This window comes from Nicotiana tabacum, chromosome 20 (genome assembly GCF_000715075.1).
Source record: "Nicotiana tabacum cultivar K326 chromosome 20, ASM71507v2, whole genome shotgun sequence".
In the NCBI taxonomy this organism is placed as follows: Eukaryota; Viridiplantae; Streptophyta; class Magnoliopsida; order Solanales; family Solanaceae; genus Nicotiana; species Nicotiana tabacum.
Window position 1 is genome coordinate 18,335,419 of NC_134099.1, and position 13,027 is coordinate 18,348,445.

The following is a 13,027-nucleotide window of genomic DNA, read 5'->3' on the forward strand; positions in this document are numbered from 1 at the left end:
GAAAGCAAACTAGGAATTACAATGAAGAACACATAACAAAGACTCAACAGCCTAAGGACTTAAGATATCTTTGATCTTGGATCAAGTCCTTGAGGTTGAAGCAGCTTTGTTCTTGAGAGAGGTTCTTGAGCACTTGAGAGAATTTTCGTTTTCTGTATTTGCAAATGTTGGAACCTGAAACTTGTGCCTTGCATAAGGTTTATACTACACAAGACATCCTTACTGATGTCCAATCTCAATGGGAAGTGACTGTTGCACTGTCTGTTGTATTGTCTGCTACACTATTGTAGGCAGTCACTTTCTGCAATTGCTTTCCAGCTGTAGTTGACTTGTACTTTTGTTAGAGAACCCTAAGGGACTAGGTCCCTGTTGTGTTCCTCTTTGTACAGTTGCGATCAGTCACTCAGTTGCGTTCTAGCTATATAGTTGACTTGGACTTTTGTGAGAGAAGTACCAAGGGATCAGGTTCTTGATCTGGTTCTTATGCACACCACCCAGATTTTCTTGAGTTGAGTAACTCGAATGATGCTTTGTATAGACTCATTGTAGGTACACCTTAATCACATCACTTGAAGTGATGTGAGCACTTTAGTTGGTTAGAGAATGAGTGGGCACTAGAAATAGTGCAGTGCGGCAGAATCTTCATTTCCAACTATGTCCAATTGACTTTGTACTGTCGTAAGGAACCCACAAGAGTATCAGGTCCTTGTTGTTCCTACCTCCTGAAGTTGTAGCAAGTTCACATTTGGCTAGAATCCGTTAGATGCAGTGTAATCCAAGTGAGTCAGGTTCCCTATTTGGTTCTTGACATTAAGTTTGTTAGATCAACAAAACACAGGGCAAAGATATTGAAAACCTATCAATCCTATAAATTTCCCCCTTTTTGATGATGACAAACTTAGCATTGAAAACAAGAAGTTAGAGTTCAGACAACCAGATTGAATAACAGGAGACCACAGGTTCCCCCTGACTTTATGCCCTTACTCACACATGTTTTCCCATATGTTCCCCCTGACTTTTTACTCTTATTCTTGGTCTTTTATCTGGTTCCATACAGAAAGTTTGTTAGATTATCAAAACATAGCTTAAAAGACCTTAAGCCCATCTATTTCCCTCTTTTTGATGATGACAAACTTTGAACATTGTTGACTATTAGACTTAACCAGATAAGGTACCAGCAACTGCATATGTTCCCCCTGACTCTATTCTTCCCCCTTTTGGCATCATCAAAAAGACACAGTCAGACAAAAAAGACATAAAGAAGTCCAACAAAGCTAACTCATTCCACATATGTGCACACAATCATGATAGAAAAGAGAAGCAAAAGGGAAACCAAGCATTGTACAAGCAAAAGAAGAGCTGTTTTATTGATAAGAAATTTTATTGTTTCAACAAGAGCAACATGGTGAAATCCAACATGCCATCACAAAAAGACAAACAAAAAGAAAAACAATAGCCACAAACTCATCAGAGCAAAGGATAATTGGCCACTGAGAGGATCCTAGAGGGCACTAGAAGAGGGAGGCTTGGAAGAGGAGGCAACAATGGTTTTGAGAGCTAGGTCCATGCGGGTAGTTGCAGACAACTGTTAGTCAAGCGGTTTATCCGGCAGGTTCTCCACCAGCTGCCTAAGTCTAGAACTTGTCTCATACCTGCCATCTCCTAGATTGTCGGGCAAGCGTGTGACCCCATACGACTTTTTCTGAGTTAACTCTCCTGCCCAAGTCCACTGGCACTTAGAATGGTCTTCATTGAACCAGGTCCTCCCACAGTTTCCCACTTTTGTTTTCTAGATATTTTAATAAACTTCCCATTCCTGCTTGTAATAGCCAGAATGTCACCCTCAAACAAATATTTCTCAGCCACACCTTTTTTTTAGATCTTTTCACTAAGGAACTAGATTCCTCCACAACATCTTTATCAACCTCAACCACTGGAATGTTTTTATCAGCCACATCGTCCCCTATTTCATCAACTTCTTCATCTCTTTTTTTTTAATATTCTGCTTACTCTTCTACAAGGCAGACTCAAAAGCCTCTTTCTTCTACAACCACCTGGTTTGTTTTAGCTAAAAGAGAATCAAGTTCTTCAACAGATTCTTCTATGACGGTGTCATAAATCGGAGACTCAAAAAGCACCAGAGTTCTTTCATTCCCTAAGAATGGAGTTTCTTCCCCCTGAGATTCAGGAACAGAGGAGAAGTAGGGTTTGCAACACATGGAAGTGAGACTAGAGATGAGGTGATTGGAGAGGAGGAGGAAACCGATATGGGTACAGTAGTATCAGGTATATTGAAGAAGTGGGTTTCTGGTGATGATGTTAAGGGAGAAGGAGATGTGGGAGTGATGTAGATGGCGATAGAAAAAGTCGATTATTCGTTGGCCATGGTGAGAGATATGGTAAAAGGTGCAAAGAGAGACAATGGTTTAGAACTGTTGGTTTGAAAAGTCAGATGATGTGGCACTTGAATTAATTTTGCTATCTTTTTCTTTGAACAAGCATGCGAAAAACACATTACTACTAACCTGTGGTGTAGGAACCAGGTTCCTGGCCTGTTTTTGTAAAAGGGTTTTTGCAGCTCTCCTCTAAAGTTCAACACTGTTCCTTTAGCTTCTATGATCATCATGCGTGTTTACCTGCAACGGTATAGATATGAGTTAGGCCTAGTCAAAAAAAACTTTAGCCAATTTTACCTTAGTGTAACTATCATAGTCATGTTAGCAAAACCAGGTTCTCAATTAGGTTCAAGTGATCCCAATGCCATCTTGTTTCTCAAAGTGTTCCCTGCTCAGAGCTTTGATGAAGATATCTGCAATTTGATATTTTGTGCAACAAAATCTAATACAAATAAGACCCTTTTCCACATAGTCCCTAAGAAAATGGTATCTGATATCAATGTACTTGGTTTTCTTGTGTAGAACCGGGTTCTTTGACATGTTGAGAAAACTGGTGTTGACATATAGAATCGGTACACAATCAATGTATACACCAAAATCTTCCAATATTTTGCTTGATCCACAGTGAATAAGCATATCACGAGGTAGTTGCATCATACTCTTCTTCAGCTGTTAAGAGAGCTACTAAACTTTATTTCCTAGTACCTCATGAGATAAAACATGATTCAGGAAATGAGCCATTCCAGATGTGCTTTTCCTGTCCACCAGATAACCTGCATAATCAGTGTTAACATAACCAATAAGGTTGAAATTGTCACCTGAAGTATAGTACAGAACCAGGTTCTGTGTGCCCTTAAAATATCTCAGAATTCTCTTAGCAGCCTTCAGATGAGATTCCTCAGGATTTGATTGGAACCTTGCATGTAATCCCACAGTGAATACAATGTCTAGCCTGCTGGCAGTAAGGTAGAGTAGAGATCCAATGATTCCCATGTTGCCATATCAATCCTTTTCAAGAGTTTTTTGATGCATTTCTGACTGATACACGTTTCCTTTATGGACTGCTTCACTTGAAGACCCAGGAAGACATTCAGTTCCCCCATCATACTCATTTCAAACTCACTTCCCATGAGTTTAGCATATTTTTCACATAATGAGTTAGTTTTAGCTCCAAATATGATGTCATCCACATAAATCTAATCAATGAGCAGGTTCCTTCCCCGTTTCTTCAAATACAATGTATTGTTAATCTTTCCTCTTGTGAAGCCATTTCCCAAGAGAAACGAGCTCATTCCTAAATCACTACCTAGTCCCTATGATGGTTCTATTTGAGTGTCTAGGTACCAGGTGCCATACCTTGTTTCTTTCAAGTTGATGCAGTTTCTCTTGCATTTCAGTAATCCAGTTTGCATTCGACGAGGCTTCAGGGGTAATAATAGAAGTACCAGGTTCCTCTTGAGAAGTAGAAGAGGATATTGCATTGTCTTCACCTATCTCCTTCATCTTACTCATCAAATCAGCCTTCCCATTTGAAACTCCAGATATTTCCCAAGGACTAAAAGTGGTTCATTATCTTAATCACCACTGTTTCCTCCTTTTTAGAGGAGGATGTCCCATTGAATAGCATATGAAATCCTTTATGCCAGGTCTTCGAATCATTATCAACTGCATTCAAGCAGCTTATATCACCACCTTAGTCACGAGCTTCTACCTTGTTTTCCTCCCCATACCTAGAATGTACCCCTTCTTTCCATTTTTCAAAGGGTACAACCCTTCCTTGCAGGGCTTTCAGTGAGAGAAAATCCATGGTATTTCCAGTCATGTGCTTTGAGAATCTACTGTCCATGATCTATTGTAGTCTGCTTCCTCCCACTATTCCCTGCACATCTAAATTATGGCTTAGATTTAGGAACCCAAACTAGTTTGGGTCCCTTGTTATGATAGAAGGGATGGATAAGGGCTTTTCTAGTCCATACAGAAAATATTGGTTTCTTGCGGGCGGTACCTGGTCCCCTGTTAGTAGTCACTTTGTCAATAAGCACTTTATTTTTCTGAACAGATTGAGCCCTGGATGGCAATTTTCTTTGAAGTGCTCATTGTTCTCACAATGGGTACACAACAAGTTATCAGGAACTGTGACGTACTTGCTGTGAAGGTTGTAAGGAGTTTTCTCTTTTTGGAACCTGATTCCTTGCATGTTTCCACTATTTTTGAAGTACATGGTAGTGACAACATCTGAGGACCAGGTCCACTTGAGAGATTTCTCAAGATCACTTTTTACTCTCTTCAATTCAGCTTGAAGCTGCCTATTTTTCTCGAGTTCACCACATATCCTAGTTCTAGCAGCTTTCAACTCATTTTCAATCCTAATGTGTTCCTCACTGGCTATCTCCTTTCCTTTTCCAGAATTTTTAGGATTTAACTTAGTCTAGGGTTTCACGATTATTTCCCTTAGGTCTGTAATTTCTGCCAAAAGATCATTCTTTTCTTTTCTGAAAATTTCAATGGTTTTCTTATGGTCAATAACTACAGCCACTAAGTCGTCTCTAGTTTGTTCAGATTAAGCTAACTCTAAGGTCAAAGAATCCCTATCCTCCACAAAACTATGAAAGGCATTGATTAATACGTTAGCTAAAGACATGAGTTTTCTTGGAGAATAGGATTTCAGATTTATCTGAACATCCCTAAAATTTACCTCTTTGTTTTCTTCGTCTTCATCATCATCTGGTTGTGCCATCAATGCAAAGTTTGAGTCATATTCAGCTGATCTTTTTCTTTTGAAGTTCTTGGAGAATTCTTGCTTCAAGAGAGGACAATTTTTCATGAAGTGTCCACCCTTTCCGCACTTGTAACAAAGATCATTGTTCTTTGATCTGTTAGAGTTGTCCCTTTCTGGAATTTCTCCATTTCTTCTGACCATCTTCTGAAACCTTTTGGTTAAGTAAATCATGTAACTATCTTCCTCACTCGAATCATTGTTAGCAGCTTTAAGTACCCAGTACTTTTCCTTCTTTGTTTTTCTCCTTTCTAGAGTTGGTGGAGCAGCCATGAGGATCCTTCCTTGGTGTTAGCCTGATAAAAAGAACCTGCTTTGATACCACTTGTTACAGACTGTGCGTCCACCAGACTATATAGAGAACCGAGTTCTCTATTTGTTTCCTCTGAAAATACTGATAAAGCAAACTGTATAGCGATCTGGTCCTATATCAGTTTAGTGTAGTGCTAAGTTTGTGTGAATCTACCAAATAGTAGAGTACCTGGTCCTTTATCGGGTTCTGCAGTGAATGCTAGTAAAGTTGTATGTAAATAAGGCCGAGTATTTTTACGTGGAAAAATCCCACACAAGGGGATCAAAAAACCACGACCTACACCTATAGGCTTTTAACTTCACTAACTTGTAATCTCCCTATTACAAGACACTTTACAATAACCCTATTGCAAAGACTTCAACTAAGTTGTGATGCCCTCATCACAAGCCACTTTATAACTATCCTAGTTACAAAGAATTTGACTAACTTGTGGTATTTCCACCACAAGCCACTTTGTCACACTACGGTTACAAAGGCTTTGACTAACTTGTGATGTTTCCACCACAAGCCACTTTGTCACACTACGGTTACAAAGGCTTTTTCTTATGACTATGCCTAGTCATAACATGAACTCCGAAGTTTACGAATTTTGGTTTGTTCCTAAGACAATGCTTCTAAGAAAGCAAACTAGGAATTACAATGAAGAACGCATAACAAAGACTCAACAGCCTAAGGACTTAAGATATTTTCGATCTTGGATCAGGTCCTTGAGGTTGAAGCAGCTTTGTTCTTGAGAGAGGTTCTTGAGCACTTCAGAGAATTTTTGTTTTCTGTATTTGCAAGTGTTGGAACCTGAAACTTGTTCCTTGCATAAGGTTTATACTACACAAGACATCCTTAGTGATGTCCAATCTCAAAGGGAAGTGACTGCTGCACTGTCTGTTGTATTGTCTGTTGCACTGTTACAGGTAGTCACTTTCTGCAATTGCTTTCCAGTTGTAGTTGACTTGTACTTATGTCAGAGAACCCTAAGAGACTAGGTCCCTATTGTGTTCCTCTTTGTACAGTTGCAATCAGTCACTCAGTTGCGTTTCAGCTGTATAGTTGACTTGGACTTCTGTCAGAGAAGTACTAAGGGATCAGGTTCCTGATCTAGTTCTTATGCACACCACCCAGATTGTCTTGAGTTGAGTAACTTGAATGATGCTTTGTATAGACTCATTGTAGGTACACCTTAATCACATAATTTGAAGTGATGTGAGCACTTTAGTTGGTTAGAGAATGAGTGGGCACTGGACACAATGCAATACGGCAGAATCTTCATTTCCAACTGTGTCCAATTGATTTTGTACTGTCGTGAGGAACCCACAAGAGTATCAGGTCCTTGTTTGGGTTCCTACCTCCTAAAGCTTTAACAAGTTCACATTTGGCTGGAATTCGTTAGATGCAGTGTAATCCAAGTGAGTCAGGTTCCCTATCTGGTTCTTGATATTAAGTTTGTTAGATCATCAAAACATAAGGTAAATATATTGAAAACATATCAATCCTATTAGAATGGATGACTAGATCTATGAAATAAGATATGGCCATATTTGCAAGTTATACAAAGTATCAAGCGAGGAACTTCAGTACACCTATAGATACCCAGAGAGGCATCCTATTAAGCCATGTATATGTTTACAAAGTAAGGCCTAGAGATTGACTAAAAGCTAAAAGGAAAAAGGGATAATTATGCTCATATGCACACTTACAAGGCCAGGGTCATACAAGCTACATGATAGGAGGTAGTAGCAGTTACGAGATTAGAAAGATTTCGACCACAAGTCATGATATGAGCAAAAAGACTAAAGGCGGGAATACACTAAACTTTGGATTTATTCACAGAGCAACTACTTAAATGGAAAGGAGAGTATTAAGGTATTCACAAGTGCTATAAGTTATGAAAACGATAAGAGCATCAGTCAACATTCGAGGACAAATGTTCCAAAGGGGGGGGATGTTGTTACACCCTGCAATATTACGATAATGTTACCTCCTGCAGTATTATATTACGATGATATTACGCCTTGCAGTATTACATTACGATGACGTTACACTTTGAAGTATTAAGTTATGACAATGTTGCACCCTACAATATTAGATTACGGTAATGTTATGTTTCGTAGTATTAAATTACGATGACGTTGCACCCTGTAGTATTGTACGTTGAATTTGTCGTAAGGTAAGGTAATTTACATCAGTCCAAGGAAAAGATTATTCGGAGACTATAAGGATTATTATATTCACAATTGATGAGTAAATTCGTGAAGATGAGAGGGGAAGCAAGTCAAACAAAATGAATTTTTGTCCAAGTTTGGCATGTTGGGATAAAATACGGGCCGAGCGTTAATACCCGATATTTATGGACTAGTGTCATACAAGGTACTACATGACCATGATAGTAAGGTGTATAAGGTGTGTCAAAAATGAGTAGTATTTTAAGTAATTTGAGATAATTCCAAGTTATGTGGATAATTGGGTTATTTAATGATTTTGATATGATAATTAACTAAGAAATCAAAGTTTTTGGATAAAGTTTAAGGGCCCCAACGTGGCAGCCAAGAAACTAGCTTAAATATGACTCTTAAGTCATAAATTTATGTGGCACCCTTAAAGAAGTATATGGATTAGTCATCTTATAAAGTGGAGCCCACTTAAAGGTTAAATAACCTTTCTAATTCAAATTGAATTTCTCATCTCTTAAGAGACTTTCAGCCAAGGAATGTAGAAAGAGAAATCATTATACTTGTCCCTACACTCCTCTTAAATTAATACCAAGCTCCATTTGGTAATGGAGAGATAAGGAATCAGAAGCCAAGAATGATACTCACTCCTCTTAATTAATACCAAACTCGATTTGGTAATGGAGACATACAGATGCAAAAGCCAAGAATGATAGTCACTTCTCTTGAATTAATACCAAATTTCATTTGGTAAGAGAATTATACAGAAAGGAAAAGCCAAGAACGAATGTGAGGGAATTTGGAAATTCATACGAATTTTTCACTACTCTAGGTATGTTAAGGCTATCCCTTCTTTCTTTTGGCACGATCCATACGATACAAACGAAACGAGCAAATGCACAACTTCCACAAATGATTATGTCATAGAAGTATTATAAATGCCTACATTCTTGAATTCCCATGTGTCATATTATTCTATTATCTGTGCATGTATCTCAGAAAAATATGCAAGTTGAAAAAAGAAAAAGGTTTACTTCACGATATTATTCAAAGGCATAATGGCCTTATGACACACTAAGAGATTTTATTAATGTAATTTTCATGAATTGCATTCATGTACATTTACCCATGAACCTAGATGGCATTATATATGCGTATATATGTATGTATATATATGTATATGGGATATGGTAAAGGTTATGGCGTTATATACGCACCACCACCTGATCAGCTGGTATACGTTGATAATTTTGCCCATAGTGGCCAAGATGATATGATGGGATGTCCTTAGAGGCTGATGATGTTATGAAACATATACCTATGCACGACATGACATTCATACACATATGCATGATACTATAATTAGTTCATGATTTACAAAGTTATTCAGACTTACAGGTGGAGTCATTTACTCTATATTACCTTCATGTCTGTTATGTACTTATTTATATGCCTTACATACTCAGTGCATTATTTGTACTGACGTCCCTTTTTGCCCGAGGATGCTGTATTTCATGCCCTCAGGTCCCGATAGACAGGTCGAGAGCCCTCCAAGTAGGCTATCAGCTCAGTGGAAGATGTTGGTGCAGTCCATTTGCTTCGGAGTTGCTTGTTTGGTTAGTATGGTTTAGATGTGTATTGTTTGGTATGGAAGGACTCTGTCCCAACCTTTTCAAAAATTATGTATTCTTAGAGGCTTGTAGACAAATGTCATGTATGTAAAAGATTGAATGGCCTTGTTGGCCTATGTTCAGTACACGAGTGATTATTTTGGTCTTATAGGCCCGTACTTCATATGTATAAGTTTGTATTTCCTCATGGTTTACTCTGGTTCATTTACCTATGATGGAATAATATGAAAGTTATGTTACGTTGGTACTCAATTGAGTAAGGTACCGGGTGCCCGTCGCGGCCCATCGGTTTAGGTCGTGACATTACTCTTTCTTTTCTACTTCATTCAGCTTAATGTTTATTTGTGACTCTCTTTTGCAGCTATGGGGTGACCACCCCATCCCATTGCAAGTATAAGGGATTGCGTAGCCTTCTTCTACCCCATGCAGCGGAGACTCGAGACTGGCTCGCATTCGTGAAACATTTTGGGCTGAAAGTTTCATCTGATAAGTGTCTTCCTCTGTATCACTCTTCGGCTATATAACATTGTTTATTGATACCACTGTTTATGACAACAGGTCACGAAGCTTCTAGGCGGAGGGCCCCAGTCCCTACATTTCGTCAGGCTGTGCCTCTGCAGGAATGCAATTCACTTTGGATGAGTCTGCTCGAGAGGGTCATGCTCAGTCAGTACAGGGGAGAGACCTCTCTCGGGTATGGTTGTGAGGGGGAGATCCCTTCTTTACTAGTCCATCACCTCGTGGATGAGTCCTTTAATGGGGACGAATCTTTGTTGAGAAAAAAGAGGAGGATAGAGCTCGGAAAGAGCACAGTCATTGATACTGGTAAGAGTAGGACGGGTGCATCGAAGACGGCACCGGTACCCATGTTTATGGCCGACGCCATCTTGGCGGGGAGGTTTCCCTAAATAGAAGGGGTTTATCAAGGAGGGGGGCTACACGCTCCGCCAAGGGTGGCGCATCATCCACTGTGGGCGGGGGTTTACGCGCCGAGAGCGACGGCTCAGGCTCTGACGTCGACCCAATGGCTGTTAACGAGTTTTTGGAGTATTACACGCACATAGAGGTCAAAATGGAGGGTTTCGATCGACACATAGTCGCTCCTAGGGACTATGACTTACTGTCGGACTATGATCAGGTGGCATCCATTTTTACCCCTTTGTGTTCCGCCCCTGAGAGTGAGGCACTTAAATTGATGAGTAATGCGGAGTTGTCTCGGAGTGTTTCTGGCATGGCTCTACGGGTAAATGTATTTCTTTTTATTTTGTCATTGGATCTGCGTTACTATTTTTGGCTCATTTGTTCTAACTTTGCTTCTCGTGCTAGACGCTCATCATGGAGATCGAGCGTGAGAATCGGGAAAGGAGGAGGACGACCATTTATGGAAAGATGTCTTCCAAGTACCAAGAACATCACACCAAACATCGTGCAATGTTTGACATCTACAATCAGGATCGCAACTTCCAATTGTTCCATGAAGGGCTCAAGCAGATGGCGGATCAACTGGCGCGTAAGTTCGAGGAGTTGAAGGAACGAGATGAGGACCTTATGAAGGTCGTTGCCCGTAGCAGTGAGCTTGAGGCAACCCTTAGAGCTATGTAGGATGAGCTCGAGCTAAGTAGGGGAGTAGTGGCCGAAAATGCCTACCTTCAAGCAAAGGTAGCCAGTTTAATTTCCGAACTGGATATGAAGACGGCTGAGGTCGATGAGCTTAAGGGTGAGTTGAGTGTGAGTACTGATAGATTGGACCATGCTGAGAGGGAGAGGGCGACTGCTATTTTTGAGGCTGCAGTTTCAAAAGACGCACTTCGTGTTTGTAGGTTAGAGAGGACTAAGGAGATGAAGACGTCTACACTTAAGACATCAGAACTTGAGGGGCATATTCAAGGGTTGGAGGCGGAACTGTCCGCATTGAACAAGCGAGTGGATTCTTTGAAAGCGGAGGACATATGACGACAGTCACAACCTTCTACATCTCATGCTCCAACTGATCCTGTCGTGCCTCGACATTTATATGAGTTGTGGGTTCATGTCGAGGCTCAGCTTGATGTGTGCAAGGCTCTTCATGTTAATGGGAGGGCATTTTAAGCGGAGCTTCGGGATGTACGTGCCAAGGCTCTTGCAACTCGTGAGGCATGCGAGTACGATCCTCTCACGCCCGATAGAGATGATATTAATTCTGATGATACAAACAGACTTGCCTCCAACTCTTGGTACGAAGACGTGTATGCCACCGGAAATGATGTGTAGTATTTGTTTTGTACTTACTTTTTGCATCGCAATTTTTGTAAGGGCATCTTTGAGCACTTTGTAAAGACAAATATTTGTAACATATTTACTGTAAATGAAGGTCGTTTTGATCGTACATCTCTGAGTTGTTTCCTTTCTTTGGTTTGTTTGGCGACGACTTCTGTCGCAGTCATGTCACTCCGACACTTTGTTGAAATGCTAAACTTATTGTATTGAGTTTAGTTGACCTCTTTTCGTTATCAATGACCTTATCCATAAGGATATTACTTTCTAGTTGGTGCCAAAATAATGCCCTATCGTGGTTTGTATGAAGTCGAACTATTTTTTCTGACGATGGCCTTAGCCATTGGGATGTTACTTTCTAGCTGGCGCTGAAGTAATATCCTGTCGTGGTTTGAGTGATGTCGAACTCATTTTTTCTGACGATGTCCTTAGCCATTGGGATGTTACTTTCGAGCTGGCGCCGAAGTAATATCATGTCATGGTTCGAGTGATGTCGAACTCATTTTTTGTCAATGGCCTTAGCCATTGGAATGTTACTTTTGAGCTGGCACCGAAGTAATATCCCTCATGGTTTGAATGATGTCGAACTCGTTTTTTGTTGATGGACTTAGCCATTGGGATGTTACTTTCGAGCTGGCGCCGAAGTAATATCCCGTCTTGGTTCGAGTGATATCGAACTCATTTTTTATGGCCTTAGCCATTGGGATGTTACTTTTGAGCTGGCGCCGAAGTAATATCCTGTTGTGGTTCGAATGATAGTGAACTCATCATTTTTTTGTCAATGGCCTTAGCCATTGGGATGCGACTTTCGAGCTGGTGCCGAAGTAATATCCCATCGTGGTTCGAGTGATATCAAACTCATTTTTTTTATGGCCTTAGCCATTGGGATATTACTTTCAAGTTGTCGCCGAAGTAATATCCCGTCGTGGTTCGAATGGTATCGAACTTATCATTTTTTTTGTTGATGGCCTTAGCCGTTGAGATGTTACTTTCGAGATGGCGCCGAAGTAATATCCCTTCGTGGTTTGAGTGATATCGGACTCATTTTTTTTATGGCCTTAGCCATTGGGATGTTACTTTCGAGCTGGCGCCGAAGTAATATCTCGTCATGGTTCGAATGATATCGAACTTATCACTTTTTTTGTCGATGGACTTAGCCATTGGGATGTTGCTTTCGAGCTGGCGCTGAAGTAATATCCCGTCGTGGTCCGAGTGATATCTAACTCATATTGTTTAATGGTCTTAGCCATTGGGATGTTACTTTCGAGCTGGTTCCAAAGTAATATCCCGTCGTGGTTCGAATGATATCGAACTCATCATTTTTTTGTCGATGGCCTTAGCCATTGGGATGTTGCTTTCAAGCTGGCGCTGAAGTAATATCCCGTCGTGAGGGTGTCGTTCTATTTTATTTGTTGGAGTATCGTGGATGCCAGTTTCATTCATACATTAGAGACGCGTGTTGATTTCGTATACATAATAGAGTGATTTTATTCATA

General features: G+C 40.2%; 1 protein-coding gene across 1 annotated transcript; it reads right to left on the bottom strand.

Moving 5' to 3' along the window:
* Positions 1-2,027: 2,027 nt before the first annotated feature.
* Positions 2,028-3,389, bottom strand: LOC142174266 (secreted RxLR effector protein 161-like). Its single transcript, XM_075240057.1, has 2 exons — positions 3,102-3,389; positions 2,028-2,177 (listed from the first exon to the last, which is right to left on the bottom strand). Exons 1-2 carry the CDS (start codon positions 3,387-3,389, stop codon positions 2,028-2,030), a joined length of 438 nt encoding a protein of 145 aa, XP_075096158.1.
* Between the last annotated feature and the right edge of the window lie 9,638 nt (positions 3,390-13,027).

What these genes read in the sequence shown, in the direction of transcription:
- LOC142174266 (XM_075240057.1), bottom strand. Translation starts at nt 3,389, where the DNA reads ATGGGAATCATTGGATCTCTACTCTACCTTACTGCCAGCAGGCTAGAC. An exon ending in ATCATGTTTTATCTCATGAG is followed by an intron (nt 2,178 to 3,101) that starts GTACTAGGAAAT and finishes CCTGAATCTCAG; the next exon opens with GGGGAAGAAACTCCATTCTT.